The sequence below is a fragment of the Anarrhichthys ocellatus genome, unplaced genomic scaffold (genome assembly GCF_004355925.1).
Source record: "Anarrhichthys ocellatus isolate YVR2014 unplaced genomic scaffold, GSC_Weel_1.0 scaffold12, whole genome shotgun sequence".
In the NCBI taxonomy this organism is placed as follows: Eukaryota; Metazoa; Chordata; class Actinopteri; order Perciformes; family Anarhichadidae; genus Anarrhichthys; species Anarrhichthys ocellatus.
In genome coordinates this window covers 4,947,497-4,967,653 of record NW_022280042.1, presented here as the reverse complement: position 1 = coordinate 4,967,653, position 20,157 = coordinate 4,947,497, and the positions used below count along the sequence as shown (strand labels likewise).

General features: G+C 44.0%; 1 protein-coding gene across 3 annotated transcripts; it reads left to right on the top strand.

Annotated features, from left to right (window-relative positions):
- Positions 1–763: 763 nt before the first annotated feature.
- Positions 764–19,698, top strand: stk11ip (serine/threonine kinase 11 interacting protein). 3 transcript variants are annotated; one of them, XM_031852137.1, is made up of 26 exons: positions 764–922; positions 1,078–1,145; positions 1,601–1,803; positions 2,210–2,284; positions 2,373–2,468; positions 2,582–2,689; positions 2,777–2,848; positions 2,963–3,092; positions 3,405–3,508; positions 3,920–4,009; positions 4,399–4,440; positions 4,543–4,710; positions 4,851–4,932; positions 5,093–5,599; positions 5,682–5,902; positions 6,271–6,381; positions 7,161–7,386; positions 8,620–8,762; positions 8,849–9,101; positions 10,685–10,797; positions 11,975–12,072; positions 12,795–12,967; positions 15,788–15,872; positions 17,000–17,082; positions 18,069–18,295; positions 18,594–19,698. In XM_031852137.1, exons 2-26 carry the CDS (start codon positions 1,079–1,081, stop codon positions 18,732–18,734), a joined length of 3,618 nt encoding a protein of 1,205 aa, XP_031707997.1. In that variant the 5' UTR covers positions 764–922; position 1,078; the 3' UTR covers positions 18,735–19,698. The 3 variants fall into 3 exon arrangements, with proteins under 3 accessions (XP_031707997.1, XP_031707996.1, XP_031707995.1); XM_031852136.1 differs by having other exon boundaries at positions 765–922; positions 8,852–9,101; positions 12,792–12,967; XM_031852135.1 differs by having other exon boundaries at positions 765–922; positions 12,792–12,967.
- Positions 19,699–20,157: the final 459 nt, after the last annotated feature.

Sequence of the window (20,157 nt, the reverse complement as noted above, 5' to 3'; positions counted from 1 at the left end):
TTTTGACTGCTGGCATTTATTAAAACCACGAAGCCTGCGTTTTCCTGCTTGGGTCTTAAACGCTCTGAGCTGCAAAAGGTGTAGTATTGGCCCCTGTTGAGTCCATACATTCAACATCTGAAATGCTGTGTTTGGCTTTAAGGTTGAAACAAAGATCTAATGTTTGCGTCAGGCTGCATAAAATAACAAAACACTGTGATGTGAACCTTTCATGCATGTTGCAGATGCTCACTTTTCTAACATAATACGGTTGGAAGGATTTCCTGGTCGTAGGGAGGACTTCATTTGACGTTTTCATTTGCACTACATCACGTCTGTATTGTGAAGTCTGGGATCCTTGCTAAAGTGCGTCACCTAGTGGCCACCTGCAGTAATTAAGCAAGAGCAACCCACTGAAAAAGCAGCACAGAAATCTACTCATTTAGTGTTATTTTGAGAATGCATTCGGTTACATTTGAATGTGAATATTATAGTTGTAACATTACAACATTTGTCAAGCAGTTTTGTTGAGTCAGGAGGCGGGGTCGACACTGATGTCTTCTTTTTGAGTTTACATAGACTAGTTTCTTCTCTTTGTGAATTTAAAGCAGTAGGTTATAAAGGTCTAATTAGAGGCAACAGCAAACAAACTAAACACTGTCATTTGTTGTGTGTATGTGACAGTTGACATCATAGAGAGGGGAGATGTTTCGACTTATTTTGAGTTGCTATCCTAATGGTACATCGGGGCCACCGTAGGCGCATTAGGCAAGTCGTCATGTGACGAAAAAAATGTCAACATCCCGTACACTGCACTACGAAACAAACAAACAACCACTTAGACGTTGTTTTTTCTCACACACAAAAATGAACACGTTTTAGAGCTGCCTTCTCGAAGTAACACTTCATGTCAACTGTCTACTATTTGGCTGTCACTGCACAGGTATGTCGTTTTCTCTACCCGGAAGTCGGTTAGCTAGTTTAGCTGAGCTAACGTTAGCTGCAGCTAGTGGTGTTTTCAATGTTAATGCGAGCCAACGTTGCAATAAACGCACTGACAGATGAAGAATATTGTGCTAACACCATCCCTTGTTTCAGGATGGCTGTACCTCAAAGTGGCCAGTCGTCCCTTGTACACAGCTTGGCAACACTCCTCAGAAATGATGGTATGTTACAGTGTGACAGTTAATGCATAATTCAACCAAAACAATAGCAGGTGTATTCACTCAAACAGGTACTTATTAAGACAATAAGAGCTACAGACTCTCCAGATTTCCAGTGTTTCTTTTGTTTGTCTTTTACATTTTTATTCATTTAAACATTAGGTATACAAAAATCAGGCTTCACAGACAGAAATAATAAGAATATATTCAGCACTTAAGGAAATACAATTAGTTCCGAGTGGGTTTCACATTGTTGAGTTATCTTGTAGTTTATGCAAAACACACACACACACACACACACACACTCTGTCAGCACAGAGTTTTTCTTCACATGTCACCTGTCCACCAGGTTTGTATTAGACAACACTCAGTTTAATCATGTTATTTAAGAATAACACTTGCTGGGGATTGAAATTGGATTCCTAAGAGTTAAATGACTCTTCCCTCCCAAACTCCAGGCGACTTGGTGCTGGACGGCACCAGCACGCTGACCTTGTCGGCGGCCAGCCTGCAGCAGCTCACCAGGCTGTTTGAGCAGCACTTGCTGTCCAGGAGCCAGCAGCACGGCTTCCTGGCGTTGCCCTCCCACCCTGCCGACACTGCTTCACTGCTGCAGCTGCAGTTCCTGTTTGACGTCCTGCAGAAGACCATCTCCCTCAAGGTGAGCTGGGGTCTCTGAAATGAGGACTGGTGGTCTCCACGTGACCTGTTTTTAACCATTAAAAAAATGTCGGTTCTATGGGAAAAAGCTCTTTCCAAAGTTCCCCAAGTGGACATTTGTATATTTAAGTCTTGCTGACATGGTAAAAGCCTCGTCGAAAACTCCCGAAAGACAATTTAATGTTTGTATGATGTTGTGTCTGTAGTACTTTATTGATGCGCTGTGGTCACTATTTTCTCTTACGTGTTGAAAATGGAAAGAAATGTCTTTATTTTATGAACTTATAAACAGAGCCCTCATTCATTTCTTACCATTGAAAGGAAGTTTGTTTGTTTGTTAGAGACGGTTGCTTACATATCTGTTTACCTGTATTCCTGTGTTGTGTGTCTTTATTGTTAAAACGCAGCTCATCAACCCGCCAGGAATGAGACTTCACTCCGTGGTGAAAATCTTCCCATTCAAGTCTTTAAAATATTTGGAGGTAGAGTATGAACCATAATTCACTTAACCTCTCACTCTATCTGTCATGAACACATTTAATGTTTCCTTTCTGTTCTCTTCCTCTCCAGCTGAAGCGAGTCCCTCCACACTGTCTGGAAGGACTCAGAGGAGTTTACTCCCAGTTGGAGGTCTTCACATGTTCAAAGAGCCTCAACTCCCTGGAGGTACTGTCAATGTGCAGTATATCTATCAGCAAGTGTCACTGATGGTATTTAGGCCATGTCTGGCTGTAACAAAAGTCAAATTTGAAATGATATATGGGTGTCTGTTTCTTTAGGAGCTACTTTCCCTGTGTGGAGGTGACCTGAGCTCAGCACTGCCTTGGCTGGAACTGCACACGCTGAACTTTAGCTACAACTCCATTGTTTGCCTTGACCAGTCACTAGTGAGACAAATACACACGGATGCATTGTTACCGACTTATTGGCTGATTTTATCTTCACCTGACTTCAACCGTCTCTTTCTTTGATAGAGTTTACTGAATGTCCTGAAGTCCTTAGATTTAAGCCATAACAAGATTCAGGAGTGTGCTGAATTTCTAAAGGTTTCTATTTGTTTAATTATAATTCAACTTCATATATATACATATATTTCCTGTATGTGACAACACCTTGTTTGGCTCGGGGCGATATCTTATTTCCTCATTGCTTTTTCTCAGCCCTTGAGTGAACTGGAACACTTGAACCTGGGCTACAACTGCCTGCAGAGGGCGCCAACGCTGCGCCTGAGTGCCAGGGCCAAACTCCTCTCACTCATCCTCAGAAACAATGAACTGGAGACCATTAACGGTAAAGTCGACTGTGATGAAGACAGTCTCATATCGTTTTTTAAACACACACAGTCAGATCAGACAAGTCAGCCAATAATCGCAGAGAAACGTGAAAAACAGGAAGCTGATCGCTGTGTAGTGACCCCCACCTCCAGCTGTTTGTCTTGGATTGTTGTTGCTCATCACACAGGGAAGAATCAGATTATTTTGTCTTTTTGGATGTAAGAGGAGAATTAAACTAGACATTTGAGCTGCAGGTTCCTCTTGTGTCACTGCATACTTGTGTCTCTGACGGTCTGTCCCTGCGTTGCTTTGCTGTCTGATTGAACAGGTGTGGAGCAGCTGTCTTCACTCCAGCACTTAGACCTGGCCTACAACCTTCTGTTGGAGCACTCTCAGCTGGCTCCTCTCTCCCTGCTGCACTGCCTCAACACGGTATGGAAACACATGCACACACATATCATTTGTCGACACATTGATTTTCTTATACCCAACTCGCAGTCGGATGAATACTTTTTTGTTTTAAGCTGAATTTCACTTGTTTTCAGCAGAAACTAGAGTCAAACCTTTCAGCATATCGATGGCACACAAATAGAAATGAGACAAAAAGTGCCATCTGTCCATTTTTAACAGAGGAAACTCACAGCTGACTGCCCCCCTCCCTCACCTCTCTCTTAACCCTGAACACAAAGATACCACTCAGTTCTTCAGAAATTATGCCTCAAAACCTTTTTATTAATTTACACTGCTAGAAGTAATCAGGTCCCATCTCTCTTTGACATCTTGTTCAGTATGTTAGGAGTTATATTTTGATGGTGTCGTATGTAATAATGTATCTTCTTTTAGCTTAACCTGGAGGGCAACCCGCTGTACTTCCAGAAGACCCACCGTACCTGCACCGTCCGACATCTCTCCCCAAAGGCTGCAAACCTCAGAGTGAGTAACCATTCTAGCTACAAGTTTATACCATTTTTCAAACTTGAAGAATGCTGAAGCACAAACAAATATAATACAATTTTCATTACCAATGAACCTGACTGTTACTTTCTAGATTAATCGATTAATCTTTGGTCTATAAAATGTCAGAAAATGTCCATCCCAGTTTCTAAAAGTCAAAGGTCATGTTTTTAAATATCACTGATATTCAGTTTAATATGAAATGGAACAGGAAAAATGGAAATCTATATGTTTGAGAGGCGGAAAACAGCAATTTTTGGATGAAAAATTACTTTAACTAATCATTTTTTATCACGATAGTTGGTGATTATCTTTCTGTCGATCGAGTAAAGATCACTTTTTGACGTTTTCTTTTTCTTTTTTTCCAGCTCAAACTTGACGGTTCCTCGCTGTCCTCGTCTGAGTTATCAGTAAGTTTCTCAATCAATTCATGCTAATCCCAGTGTAGCAAACTGGGTAAATAAATATAATCTAAATGTGTAAATTGTATGGCTAAATGATCTCTTCTGCAGGTTCTGCTAAAACAAGGCCGGCTGATCGTCCAGGTGCAGCCTGCACCTCCAGTAGCCATGTCAGCGGAACGGAGCAACCAGGATGTGTCCAGCGGTGCTGGGGAGCTGAGTGACAGCATGTCGGTCGGAAAAGTGGGAGTCTCGCACATCCGGAAGAAGAAAGCCAAGGTGAGAGAGCTGCTCATAAGTGTAGTCTTGATTCTCTGTTTAAGTCACTTAAGTTTTATGAGGATTTGAACTCTTTATTGATCTATCTAGACTGGTAAACACTGACAAACTGAATACTGTGACTCATTTTTGTGTTTCAGAGTAAGGTGAGAGTGCGGAGGGCCAGCATATCCGAGCCCAGTGACACCGACTATGAGCCCAAGCTGCGTTCCTCCTCACAGAGTGGGTTTTAAAAGCATGTCTGCCTAAATATCTAAATTCACCTCCTTCTCTTGCTGACTTTTATAGTTTTATCCATGTTTTCCACTACTAGCTGCATCTGATGTTGGTGATCAAGGCTCATATTTAAAACATGAATGTGAATATGTTGTTCCTCCACTAGGCATTGTCCTCCCCCACCAGCAGGAGATCGAGCGCATGTCCAGCTTCAGAGACCAGATAGGAGAGGATTGGCTGAGGTACCAACATCATCTCGATGGGTCTTCCCCCTCCACCATCAACACAAACCAGCTACCTCCTCATGGTCAACCCCTCCCCAACGGCCTCAACGCCACCACATGTCTGTCCACCAGCCCTGGGCATCAGCCGTCTCCACCGTCCCTGGAAGTCCCAGAGGTGCTCCCTCCACCGCTGCTTCCATCTGAGCCCAGATTGGAGACATCCACGGATGCAGACCAGGAGACAGAGTCTACCCTACAGTGGCCCGGCCAGAGCTCACGGTCCACCTTGGAGGACAGCACGGTGGATGGCCTGGTGGTGAATCAGGTAGTGAAGAGCTCACCTGGGCCCAGTCCAGAGTCCCAAATATCGGCTGGAGGAGAGAGTGGAGACACCGAGGAGGAGGAGGAGGAGGAGGAGGAGGAGGAGGAGGAGGAGGAGGATCTGGGAGGTAAGGTTAAAAAATCTGTATAATGACAACACAGAGAGACACAGAAAGGATCTCACGGTTCTCTTCTCTTTTTTGTTGTTAGTGGACCTGTGTCACCCCCTACTTGTGGGTGTCTTATCTGACAAAGAGGTAGAAGATGACGAGGGACGGGGGGAGAGCGGGACGAAGAGGAGGGAGGTATTCCTGCGCATCAAACAGGGCCTGGTGCTGGAGGTGGACATGCAGCGCGGCCGGGAGAGATGCCGCCTGGAGCTTGGCAGCCTGGCTCGGGTAGAGAGCACAGAGGCTGCCTGGACCCGAGGGGTGAGAGGAGGACAGGAGGGTTGGAGAAAGAGATGGAAGGATGGGGGAAGTACTTGGGAGGTTCTGGGGCTGGTTGCACAGAACACCTTAAGTTAAGATTTTCCTTCAAGTCCGAGTTAAGGTTTCCTTAAAACAATATTTGTTGCACAAAGTGTCAAACTTTAGGAGACGACTTAAGGTGTTTTTCTGCAGCTGTCCCCTGGGGTTTAAGAGATTTCTTTTTAATCCATCACTATTTGAATGAAGAAGACTAAAATGGGTTTCCTCCTCACTATGTTGCTTAGGTTGCATGTTAAACATTGCTAAATAAACATTGTTTATTGTGATCTTGATTTCAACCATATTGATTTTGTCTCTCTCTCTCTCAGGAGAGAGAAGAGATGCTTCCAGCTGTGGAGCTTCAGTTCGACTATATCAGCCGAGAGAAAAGGAGGCGACTCTACGTCCTGCTCGATGACGACCCACAACAAGCACTGCAGGTTAATGACACACGCTCCCCTGAGTCCTTCTGTTATTCATTCCTTTCAGGAGAGACATTTGACAACTTGTTCAGAGTTTAGACCTTTAACCCAGAGATGTTCATCTACGCACACTCGTACAGGGATTGCACCACATACAAGGTGAAGCAAAGCACCTACATGAGAACAACACCCACCCACTGCATCCGGTACCAGTCTGATCATGCTCACAGGCTGCCTCAAACTATGTGACCTGTTTTTGTTTTTCAAATGTGACGTCAGCACCGAGCAGCACACTCTGTACTATATTTACTACATTTGACTTTTGTCCTTTCACGTTGTGCAACTTAAAATCTGTGCCGGATATAGTTTTAACACAGAGAGCCAATACACATTCCAGTATGTCTTCAGATTGAGCATTCAGGGACTTGAATTATGTTTTATAACCAGACGCGTAGCTCGAGTGAGAAGTCTAAAACCCCAACAAACACTATCAACTGACCCGTAGCTGCTCATTAAGGCCTACAGTACCAGATATGATTTATTCCTCAAACTATCCCTGACTGAGTTTCAGCCCTCTGTGAAGCTCCTACAGTTTCTATTTTTTAGGCTGCAAAGTTTTGAACATGCAAATAGCTTTCTGTTTATTTTATACTCACCAGAGAAAGCTTATTTAAGACCAAAATAGTTAGCTGTGGACAGCCGAATAAGTCAACTTGTTTTGTGTGCTCTCGACTGTTTTATAACGCTCTGTGTCAAACAAAACTATAACAAAAAACATTACTTTTTTTGCTGACTAGGCTCTGACTGACGTGCTGACTCATGTTGCGGAGGAGAACCAGCGGCGCCACTCTGAGCTGCGACCCAGCTGTGTTCGCCTGCAGTGCCTTCGCTGCAGGTCAGAGTTCATGCTGAAGGAGGAGGAGGCGGGGGGGGGAGCGAGGAGGAGAGGGGCTGCCTTGCTTCCAGAAGGTGTGGATGAACAGGATGAGGAGGAGCTGAGGGAGTATAATGAAGACGCCAAAGGTGAGAGTGATGATCGGTGTTGACATTAGCCTTCAAGCAGCACTTACACAAATTATGTTTTTTTTAAATACTTGCGTTGTTCAGGTCATTTCAAATTTGTGAAAGCTGGCTGCAATTTTTGGTTTCCTTTCTTTGTTTTCGTTCGGTATGTTTATTCGGTGGAGTCGGTGCCTATTGATCAGCAGAAAAACAAAATTTGCATCTGTAGACTTTGGCAAGATGTTAAAAGCATTTACAAAGTTTACATGGGCAGAGCAACAAATCAACAAATACAAGACGGTACACAGCTTTTGATCTGTTGTCACTGACCAGATGTACAAAAGCTTCGTCAAATAGAGGGAAATCCATAAAAAAGTAGAGAAGACTGAACAAATATTTGACAATAGAATGCCCTGAAAGCTCAGCTCATAGGTGATTCAGCCCTCATACCGAGTCACGCTCAGCCTCACAAACTCTACACTATCCCCAAAAAAATGCATTTTTGTTTGTCCCCACTAAAAACAGCTTTCAGTGTCAGCCGGGTGTGTTGTTGATAATCTGAGATAAGACAGAAAAGAGAAGGTCACACATTACAAAGCACTTCCTGACTACTCCTCAACTATCAGGAACACGTTGGTAGTCGGCTCAGGGCCGAGTGCATCATCCCAGGAGTTCTCTCATCTTTCATTGCCAGGCGGGCCGTTCCGCTGAGTTCCCACCTCTAAAGTTAGCAGCATGTAGATAATACCCTTCGCTCCAGCAGCCGCCTCCCAGCGCTTCGGCCAAACCCAACATTAGGACCTGCTCCAGCATGCACAGACCGCGCGCATGCTTTGTTCGGCAGATGTTTTGAGGATTTGTTGGATCTGTGCTCCGTTGTTAGTGTTTCAGGCAATGAATACCTTCTTCATTCGCACGCGTCTGAACTGAGGCTTTTGTTTGCGTGTGGCTTTCAGTGATACATGCCCTGCAGATACAAACAAATGTTTCTCCCTCATATGAAACTTGTTAGGAAGGAAGGCGTGCATGTTTCCTGTCCATCATTTGGTTGTCATTATCATTTTATTTACCATGTTCATTTCTTTAAAGACTGGCAAGTAACTTTCCTCCATTGATGACAAAATCAATGGATTTCATCGCAATAACCATTTTAAGGCCACAAGGGAGCACCTCTTATTCGTTGTAAGCAATTTAGATGTTTTAAGCAACACTAGTATGAATCTTTTTGGCAACAACATCCTATTTTTTTGTCAGGAGACAGTCCTATCTGTCCAGAATGTGGTAGCGATCATGTGGTCCAGCTGGCTGGCCAATCAACGCCCATCCAGCGCTCACCAATCCCGGAGAGAGAGGACGACCATCTCGATGTAAACCAGAGCACTCGGCGTACCAATAAGGTCTTTTCTGATCATTTCCCCCTCTCTCTGGTTTCTCTTTTGCTGTAGTTTATTCTCATCATTTCTGTGTGTCATCTTTATCACAGCAGGATGAGTACTCAGACAGCAGTATTCGCAGTAGTCCTGTCCTCGAAGCTGCCACGGCTTCAGAAGACCCCACCTTCGTCACTGCTCAGGGAAGCTCCTTCTTCATCCGGAATGATCAGGCCGATACCTCCAGTCTCTCCTACAGCACCGAGTACCAAAGTAAAGAGGATCTGGCTGGGAGCTACCGCTACACCGCTACGGGTACACCACCGGAAGCCCACGGCCCACCTGCAGGCAGATCCACCCCGAATGGTGGGTTTTTACTCTGTCTGCACTTTTTGCAGGGTCTGAGGAATTCAGTCCCCTCAAAAATAGGCAGTAAATGGTATTAACAATTTTGCAAACAAGCATCCTTTTCTGGCTACTCCGACCCATAATCCTCTGCGCAGCGGAAGATTCGTCACCGCAACCGAGCCGCTGAGACATCACAGATAGATGAGTCGTGTGTCCCAATTGTATACATACAGAAGGCAACAGTGCGTACTTTGTAAGGGCAGCTGCAGTAAAAGTACACGATTTGGAAAGCAGGCAGTGTCTCAGAGCCAAAACTGACTTCTTCAAGATTGACCAAAAGTCCAAAGACTTCTTTTATTGTCACTGAAATAAAACCAAATCCTCCCATTTTTTTAAAAGCTGGAACACACTGAAACAGTTAATGGATTCCCTTAAATGGACAAATCATGTCAGCCGTAGATCTTTTACATCCACAATAACACTGCGATGTTGGCAGCACTGCTTGTTGGAGGAAAGCCCAAACAGCCGGACAATATAAATATTTTATTACTTGATTTGAATTCTGCAGTTCATATGGTCAGTGGTAAGGCTCATCAACTGTGGCATACGGTATAAACTGTTTACGTCAGCTCCATTGCCTTTCACTAAAGATACATTTGAGTCTTAATTGAAAGTGAACAGAGAGGGGAAGTATTCGGATCTCGCGAATATTGTGTGGCAAAGAAATCCTTGGAGGCACTCTGTATCTCTGACGGCATCTGATTTTCCCCCACATCTGTCTGCCATTTTTAGATGAACCGCATGGTGCGACGAGACGGATTGGAATCATTACTGGAAGTGATGGGAGAGGAATGAAGGCATAAGACTCGAGTAATAATGGGTTTCTGTAGTGCTGTAGTTGCTGTGCCAACATCATGTCATCTGTCCTTCTAAACCACAGTCTCACACTGGAGACACTACTCGTCCTAAAGCACCGACTGATACTCAATGTAGTATCTTTTGGTGGCACAGTGCGCCCGTTGTTGTGGAGCAGAGGCCTAATTTTATCCTTGCTGAAGAAGTGCTTTGTCTCTCGAGGTGTGTGTGTGTGTGCGTGCGTGTGTGCATGCGTGCGTGCGTGCGCAGATTTATTAAATTAAAACGTCGGGTTTCTTTTGGCCTCTGCAGGTCGGCGCCCTGTCGTTCTTGATTAGTTGTGAGCGTTCATCAATTTTCAAATAACCTCCATTGCTGGATTTATTGCTCTTAAATGTGTTTTCTGCCCGAGGGCTGTTGGCTAATGCTACAGGCTGCTGCAGTAAAAATCTAGGGAAGGTTTCACAAGAGCCAAGAAGTATGTGAGTCTTTGCATCACTGCCAGGAACTTCACTTTTAATGCAAGATATAATTTGAGGGAAGGAAAAAATGGAGACAACAAAGATGTTTTCATTGAGCTGTATTTCAGCCCGAATTCATGACGGTTTCTTTTCCGTTTGTGCTGAAATATGCAAGCGTTAATAATGATGGGTGTTAGCTTTAACTGCTATCAACACCATCTTCAGTTTGGACTTCACGTTAGACCCAACAATTCTGAGGCTTACAAACTGTTTATGTGTCTGCAGATGATTTGGACCTGCTGTCGGAGGACTATGAGGCAGTGGACCATCGGCTGCAGCTTTTCCTGGATGTGGAAGTCTTTGAGGAGGAGGAGGAGGAGCTTCACTCTTTTCTTAAGGTGTGTATGAGTGAGCCAAGCACATATTAAAGCCCCTTTCAGTATAAATCTATGACATTATATATTCATGGCTACGTAAGCAATAGAAGATTATTTATTTACATATTTTTAACAAGAGATGAGAAAGTTTCATGAATGGAAACCTTATTTATTGGGGTTGTGTTTTCCGTCAGGCTAGCTGTTTCCCTCTGTTTCCAGTCTTTGTGCTAAGCTAACTAGCTGTCGGCTGTATATTTAAATTTAACGTGAGAGTGGAGTAGATTCTGTTTTGTCCATAATGTCAAAAACACAAAACAACTTTAGGGATTATTTATTAAGTTTAACGCTTAAAAACTCTCGGTGGGTGTGGTTGGATCAGGTTTGACTGACTGGCAACGTAATCCACCTCATAACTGTCTTCACATTGTGTTTAAAGATGTTGCTAAACTCTGATTGGTGCATGGGAACATGTGGCATCCCCTTTTATCCAGCTGAGCCCTGCCTTGTTATGCAACAAGCAGAAATTCAGAAATCTGTCACGCAAAATAACCAAAACTTTTCTGACTTTGGCAGGAAATAATATTTTCATGTAGGACTCCGTTGCTCACAATAAGAAGCAGATTGAGCAAATAGGTTTTCGGGGTCTTAATTTTCAGTGGAGCTCACATTAAGGCAGGAAACAGTATTGTTGGCTCTCACTCTGCTGAGTTTTGCCAGTGATGGAGGCCTGTGACTGATCGCACAAATGTAGCAGTGTAAAGTTTTTATGTGGCTGTTGTTTCTTTTATGGTCGCGGTTTTAAAAAAAAAAAACAAGCCCTCTCGCGTATCTCACTGATGGCCAAAAAGATTCCAGCTGAATCGGTGGTGACAGCTTCAAGACCTGCAACACTTCAGCTGCGGTTTCACCGCAGTCGGCGAAGATGAACGCAGTCAGTAAATCTGCCCTGAGCTCATTCAACACACGATCTTCTTCTTTCTGACGAATTTCATGCCCCCCTGCTGTCACTCTTTAATATGCATTGCATCCTGGGAGCTCTTCAAATCAGCAGGCTATTGCTTTTTCTCTGTCAGACACCTGGACGAGGAGCAAAGAGCGGAACAGGACCAAGCAAACCACAGCTGGAACCAGGTTGTCCATTAAAGACAACACACATTCACCTGCTTTACGTCATGTTTCTCTTTCTCTGTGCCTTCAGATGTCATCTGTCAAATTTGGGGAGCCAGGGCAGGTTCCCTCTCTGTTGGTGGTGTCAAACCAGCGAATCTATTTCTTGGAAATGATGTCGGAAACCCAGTGAGTAGAGCACTTTTACATGATAAAGAAAATACTTCCTCAGTATGAGAAATTAGGTAATTGAGTTGCTCACACTGCAGTTACTTGCATTCTTGCAGTATTATATGTTTTTGGGATTAATTATGGATGTATTGTCTGCATGACAAAAAAATCCATGCTTAAGTAGGACTCATAACGATATCTTGGAAGTTTCAAGTCGGGGACATATTGATGCGACACATTCAAATGTAATCAAATCCTGCTGAAGTGGACAGCGATTCAAAAGAGGGCGCCACTCTGCAGTCAACAACTATTACTTTTAATGCTGGTGTGTAATTCCACACCCTCTCCGTTAGGTATGTGGATTATATTGCAAAACCTACGCAGGTTTCTGGGTCACATCTTGAGAACACATTGACCTCGCAGTGTCTGCAGACCGTGGAGTCTTTTCGCCATGAGCTCATGCTGCGATGGCTGTGGCAACATTACTACAGAGCTACTGTGATTCTTAACCATAGGTAGTGACTTCTCTCGTTCATGGCGCTGTGCAAGAAGCCAAACGATTATTCAAACCGTATAACTTAATCTGTGAAAAATGCAGGGAATATATAAACTGTAAAAGTAAACTTTGGCTTCAACAAACACAATAAAGTGTTGTTCCGAAGTGTCAGAGATTAATCCATCTCACTGCAGCGGTACGTTTGCTGCACTTTCTGATGCCTAACGTCGCTTCCTCCCAGCAGAGGCCAGCTCTCCGATTGGCTGCAGAAGCGGGACAGCCACCCAATCATGGAGCTCAGCTACCTGGAAGTGGGACTGGCCTCTCAGAGCATCCACATGGAGTTTGGGGGAGTGGCCTACACCCTCCTCGTGAGGGACAGTTCACGCTGCAAACGCTTCTTTGGCCTCTTGACAGGTAAAAGGAAACTCGAATACAAGCAAAGTGGAGAATGGTTTCTGTTTTAATGTATGGAAAAATGTATAAAAGGAAGTTTTTGAATATAGTCGGAGAGAGGAAGTCGCTGATCCTGCTCTTTACTTACTCTTATTGGTTTTCAGCACTTTCCTCGGGGCGGTCTGAAGGAAGATGCTGCAATATAAACCTAATTTAGATTCATTAAAAAGCTGTAGAGTACCGTTGAATCCCTGAAGCAGATATTAGAACAGCATGTCCCTCTCACAGGCATTGTGCCACAGAAAGCCCACCTACTCCCCTCACAAACTAATACTATACCATATGTGTGCTACGCGACACATGCGAGTACATCCTGCCCAGACCAACGTTTCTGCAAGGGAGGACTAGCAACCTTTTATTAGACGGGGGGCTCCTGCTCGGGACTGGAATGTCCGGAAAAATATGGAAAATGAATCTGACAATCTCCAGCCTCTAAAACGTGTGCAGAAAACAGGAAAACTTATAGAAAAGCATTGCTGTTCAGCGACGTGTGACGTGTAAAAGTATTCCCTCTCCCCCCCCCCCCCCTAACTACTGTTCCATATTACCAATTTCAGGGTACAAGATACTGAACACAGGCAAAAAAACAGACTGATTAGAAGAGCAGTCCCGCTTTTTCCACAACTCTCTGCCTCCAGCTGCTGTCTGAGGTTTCTGTCCAGCTTTCGCTCAAACACAATCAAGCAAGAAGAGTTTTTGGACGTACATGAAAAGTGATGTTTAACATCAGACAACTGTCACGACAGACGATGCTTTTATCGAACACCCAGAAGCATGTCGTCTATCCCTGGAGTCACATTTGATCCTCTTGACGGTCCACAGACATTTTAGATGCATCTCCCACTTCTTCCTGCTCGTGCTTTTTCTCTTATCTCTCTCACTCTTTCTCTAGCTTTCCCGTCTGTCCTCTTGAGGGCGGTTTTTCTTTCTGCCTAAATTCATAAACAGCTCATTTCGTGCGTTGTGTTCTTCCTGTCTGAAAATGATTCCAGATTGCTTTCAACAAGACGACAGAGGTTGTCCAAGACGGAGCTGATAAGTGAAAAACACCAATAATGGTTTGCTTTCAGGTGCGTCCCACAAAACGATAATTAAGTGCCAAACACCTTCACACAAAGAATATAATGTTTATATTTCCTTTGATCCTTGAAGACAAAGATGACCGACTCTCTTTTCTGTCGCCAAATTAACTCCAAAAACAGCTGTTGTAATATTCTGTCGGAGGAAGTATAACAAACCCCATCTATCGTCCAAGCTGGCTCCCATCCTGTGGACAAAGATGAAAACCACAACTGGAATGACGGAGGGCTCGCTGGCTGGAGGAGAGAGAGAGGGGATGTGGTTATAACTGGGACCGTTTGGAGCTCAGAAACCAAACCGAGTCTGACACAACTTTACTGAAACATTAGGGATAACACGAGGCCTCTGGACTCTGCAGCCAAAAGAAACAAAAACAAAAAAAGTTACTGATCCTCTGTTGTTTTCGCTCACTTAGGAGGGAAATTTGTCAGCTTTCATTGTTATATGTTGAGTTATATGAGACATGGTTTAGGGTGACACGCACCTTCAGCTGTTCTCTAAACCTCAGCCTTCTTTCGTGCTGCCCGACACATCAAACGGTGTCGTGGTATTTCATTTCATGTGAACATCATCAGGGGCATTGTTGGTGGTGGCAGCAGCCAAGGAGTCTGGGACTGAAACGGGAGGAAGCAGGAAGTCTAACGCAGACCAGAGCAACAGCCAAAGTCTGTCCGCCGCAAACTTGGTTCTGAACACGCTCGGCCCGTCACCTCTGCTTACTTGTGATTGCGATCTTGGATGGCACCTCGATAAAACTTTTCATGTTAACACGCTATTTAAGCTTCTGCCCTGTTTCTCCTCAACACGCAAAAATGTTCTGCCTCTTCACTTTGTCGTCAGACGGCTCTTTTGCACGGGGACTAAAGGCGGTATCCATGTTCTCTTCAAAGCGACAGGCTGGTCTACCGCTGCCTCAGTCTTTTTGTTTGTGGTGTTGTGTGACTTTGATAAATCTGAACTAACCTTTTAAAACACCAAAGTTGCACAGTGACACAAATAAACTAACCAATCAAGGAAGCTATAATGGGCTTGTGCCGACTGCCGGCTACTGTAGGTATTACACTGACTACCCCTCTGGGAGCATGTGAGTGTCATTTTGTAAAAACATGTGACCCACGTGGGAAAATGATATCTAATTATATTTTCCTGTTCCTCGCACCTACTTCATAAGAAGGATGTTGATGCGGCAGGTTTTGTTTTGTCATCTAATCTTATTTTCAGTCCCCAGTGTTGCCCTCTTTCAGAGTCCCTTTAAATCCTTCTGAAGTCCGCTCCATTCAAACTTTGACTGTGAAGCCACACCGCAGTTCTCCTCTCTGTCCTGCATTGTTGTCACACTCGATGACACGCTACGATGCGTGAATGTGGGCCTGACCCAGCACATTGTGTTCCCGACATTTTCTCACCCACTGATTCTATGGAGGCTGACATGTTATACCTGCAACGAGAGACCTTTTGGCTTTCTTACCGTAGTTACAATAGCAGAAGAAGAATTTGAAGAGTTTGGCTTTTGTGTTTTCTAGTCCATGAATATTTGGGTGTGACATCTTTAGGCTATACTGTACCTTTTCTCTGCCCTTTACAAGATACTTTTAATCCTTCATTTGCCACATTGATGAATGTTTACCCTGAAAAAATCACTGACTTTTAAATCCAAGAAGTACTTCCCCCATCTTTTTCCTTCTTCTCTTATTTCCTCAGGAGTTGTGCGTGAGATGGCTCACAAATCCGACAGCCAGCTGAAGTCCATCTCCACCACAAGGCTCAACCCTCAGCACCATCTCTGGTACGCAGTGAGAACATGGCAGACATCTTTGATTTTATTTGTTTACATGCTGGAAGATGTGGTCTGAATAGTGTGTTGCACATTTGTATGTGGTCGGGAGGTGTGAGTTAAAGGGAGTTGTCGCGCTGCACATCTTTAGTTGATTACAATCAGCTTTATTTTGTAAAACTGCACCGCTAAATTAACTGTTAAACCACATCTTAATTTGTAACACATGTAGCGCTAGAAACCCTGAATCATGCATGTCATGTGGTGTTTTCTATCACCTCCAGTTGTTTTTCGACAACTCTCTCTTTGTAGAGATGGTAGCTTTCTCTGAGAAGGAATCTTTTTGAAAATGTTATTTCAGATGAGAATGTGTTTCTCATGAAGAAGTGCAAAATGTGCACAACAAAAATAAACGTGCTGAGGATAATCAAACATGTCAGTTACACAGACATTTCCACGTTTGTTCATCCTCGGTTCCTTTCCTCGCCTCCTCTCGCGTCTTAGTCCCGCCCAGAGGAGTCGAGACATTTGACAAAATGAGACATCTTTACATCGGAGCCTTCAATTTAATATGACGTGGAGCACAGCTGCTCTTATATATGTCACATGTGCCGGCGTATCCTCGCTTATAGCTCCTCTGGCCTGCCTCCTCCTCCTCCGTGCCTTTGTAGAAGTTTGGACAACCTGGAAACGTGCTTTATCCAACTGGCAGTGGTTAAATAAAAAGCAAATTTCCTTTAGTTTGGATGAGGAAATATACCAAGACCAGCCTTTGTCATTAAGAGTAGATTAGCATATCCAGGTACCAACGCTCACAACACACACCTCAAATCTCTCAATTTGTCATTGGTCCTCAGGCAACAGACTCAACTGCTCAAAAGTCAAATCAAAGCAGCCCCTTCCACACTCTCAGGAGAACACGCACACACGCCAGTGTTTTCACAATCCAAGCTCTGTCGGCTATTATTGTGTCAATAATCCCCGTCCGCTTCAGTTGCTGTGAAATTCACCCCGTGATCTAGAAGGGCTTCCATCCGAGACAGCGTGGCAGCACCTGTCAGCCAACAGTGTCTGTGCTTTTAACTCTACAGCGCTTATAAATGTGGATGTAATAGTATTGCTTTCTTTTGATCCATTAGGCCTCTAGTGTGTGAAGACATCCAGGCAGATGTGGAGGACGGCCAGCTGCAGTTTTTCTACATTCTGGCTTTTGTTCTGCAAGGTGACAAATAGATGAATCCTACATTGTAATCTTTATCGTGCATCCTAAACTGTAAGGATCATTATATTCTTCTCCACATATCTCTTTAATATCAGTAAGAGGGTTCGGCTCCCATCTGCATTCCTCCATCTGAGTTTTCTACCTGTTCCACGTACAAGAGTTGTGAGGTTTCAGGACTCAACATGTCGTGTGTAATGGCGTCTGAAGGTTGAAAGATCAGTGCTGGTCATGCAAATTATTTTGAACGCTGCTGTCTTCCTGATATCTTTTCTGGATTTACAGTGGGGCTCTGTATGTGTAAAGGCAACTCAAGATATTTCTCGTTTGTATTTCAGTCTTTTAGCTCACAGTCTGGGGAAAATGTAGAATAAGCTGCATCGTAAACATTCCTTTCAACCAGCTGGAAGAAAGCCACGAGTAAAAGCCCTCATAATGTTCCTGCAACCATAGAATTAAGTGCCGGGAAATATATGCTAAATGGTAGAAATAATAACAAAGGGGATTAACCCGATCTACTGCAGAAGAGGAGAATATGAAAGGGAGGATGTGATTGGTGTGCAGCAGCTGATGCGAGGCGCCTGTTAAAGCTCCATGTTAACTGTAACAGAAAAAGAGTTGTCGTGACTGAACGGAGTGGCAGGCGACTAAATGCATGTTGCGCCGGTGCTACAGGATGCCTGACTGTCTGTGCTACAGCAGACGCGTATAACGGCAACGTAGCTGCGGGCGACACACGGCTGTGCACGGCGTTGGAATTTCAAGTGCAATCATTTTTGCGTGCCTAGATCTGCCTTTTACCACTCTGCTTGCTCTACTGAAGACGGAGCTTTCTGACATGAAATATTATACCAAAACTGATCTTTGTTAAGCATTTTATGTCTGTGATTCATGAGCTTTATGACTACAGTCATCATTGAAAAAGAAGTGACTAAAAGGCTTTCCTTCACCGTTTAAGTAATGTGAGACGGCTCATGTTCTCCTCTCAGAGGTTATGTGGATGCCGCTGACCGTCCTGGCAACCCGGGAAACCCTGTACCTGCTCCGAGAGGATCACCAGTGGAGGAAAAGCTCAAACAGCCTGAGGGTGAATGAAAACCAAGAGCCCAACAGCGGAAGCCTTACCGTTTTAGAAACGCTCCCCATCAGCTGCGTTAGCTCCGTCAACCTGTGGCCTTCAGACCAGTGCAGGATGGATATCAAGCTTTACGATGAGGTTGGTCTGCAAATGCTTTTGGGGGGATTTCTTGAGGACTGTACTGTGTTGTCATTTGCACTTTTGTATTTGCTCGTCGTGTATTATTTTGATGAAATTGCAAAACGTCTTGAAGATTATTTCATTGAAACTACTTAGATCGACTCTGATTCATTCATGTGAACTGTTATTTGCAACATGTGTATTTTTTTTAATGGTTAACAGCCGTGATATCACTTTTGATGCATGCAAATTCAGCAGCAGCCTGTTTCAGTTTGAATGTGTTGATCAACTTGTGATTACATCGTTTCTCCTGCAGACGGTGAAACAGGAGAAGACGTGGTGCGTGCGCTCGGAGAGCGCCGAGCTCCTCCAGGGTCTGCTGGCCTGGGTCAGAGCACAGTGGGAGGCGATGTTCGGAGTGAAACTGCACACGAGCCTGCAACACGAAGCAGCATAAAGGATGGGGGGGTGGCATGAAAACAACTCCTGTGAGTTTTATGTGCATGAGTCTGCGTGTTGGTACTGGGAAATGTTTATTGAGCGCGAGCGAGTTCGTCTTTATTTTCTCTCTGCACCGAGTCTGGTCCCATTAGGCTTTCTTTTTGGCCAACAACTTGGAAACGATTGCACTCCTTCAATAAAGTGTGCCTTTTTATTCTTTCACAGATGTTGAAATGCACCTTAAAGTAGAGTTCTTCAATCAACTGATGCGGATCAGGTTTGGGTTTTGGGAGCTAAGAGGGCATTAAGTTTGGAGTTTTTGGAGCCTAGAATATGTCCACCCCCCCTTCATTAAGCTGGACAGAGCCTTTCCTCGCTGCTTAGGGCGCAACGTCTTGTGACATCACGCGCTCAACACGAGGCGGGAGCGGAGGCTCGAGACGGTGTCACCGGGGGTCACCTCACTCCCCAATTAGGGTCTTATGATGCGTCTGTGTGCCGTGGTATGTGACCTGAAAAGGTTACCAGAAGTGCAAATGTGCAGAAACTCTGTTAACTTGTCGAAGATGAACAGTTGCAGGTGTTTTACAAATTGGGAACCTTTTGTTTGTATTAATTTGTAACCTGAGTTTGTTTTTGTGTTTTCTGATCACCTGTGGAAGAAATGTTGGTTAAGCACCGTCATCATTCCATAAGTGCAGTGGCACTACATTACTGAGTATTAACTAACTGCTTCTGTTCATATAAATGTAATACAGAACCTCTGCTGCAGTGTGCATTATGTATGGAGCCACTGCCATGCGTCTGTAAATATTATAATCATGCAGTAAATATCTAAATTAATTTAGATTAACCAGTTTCATTTGATTTATTTCTTTGTTAGCATTGTTTTCATATGGGTTAATGCAACAAGTCTTTTATTTTTGTATAAAACGTGATGTATGACGTGTATAAGTGAATATAAAAGTAATGTGTTTGTTTGTGGGTGTTTTTGTGTGGCTTCTTTTTCCCAAACTTGAATAACTACACGTGTATTTGTACAGAGTGGAATAAATGTCCCTTTTGAACTGAACTGCAAACAAGATGCCACAGAAAGTCTCAGTTCTGTAGTTTCCTTTGAATCATTGATCCAACAAATCCAGCTTTCAACAGGGCGACTTCTCTTCAGTGTACACGTTAAACATCAACCTGTAGAAACTTGTGAATGACATCACTTTAACTCCCACGCTTCCAATCCTTCATTGGTGCTAAATAATAGCTGCTGTCTTCACCAGCCTCTTCTACTTTATTGGGTCAGCTTAATCACATTGTTTCTGGCGCCGGTTAAAAGCGGCACCAGTGAAGGAATGCAGAACAATTCAGGGATGTTTGATTATTGGATCGAACTTGTGGCCTTTTGCTTACACAGCGTTCTTTTTGCCACTCGGCACCAATCCCCC

What these genes read in the sequence shown, in the direction of transcription:
- stk11ip (XM_031852135.1), top strand. Translation starts at nt 1,079, where the DNA reads ATGGCTGTACCTCAAAGTGGCCAGTCGTCCCTTGTACACAGCTTGGCA. An exon ending in AGAGCCTCAACTCCCTGGAG is followed by an intron (nt 2,469 to 2,581) that starts GTACTGTCAATG and finishes CTGTTTCTTTAG; the next exon opens with GAGCTACTTTCCCTGTGTGG. An exon ending in CTTCTTTGGCCTCTTGACAG is followed by an intron (nt 12,968 to 15,787) that starts GTAAAAGGAAAC and finishes TTATTTCCTCAG; the next exon opens with GAGTTGTGCGTGAGATGGCT.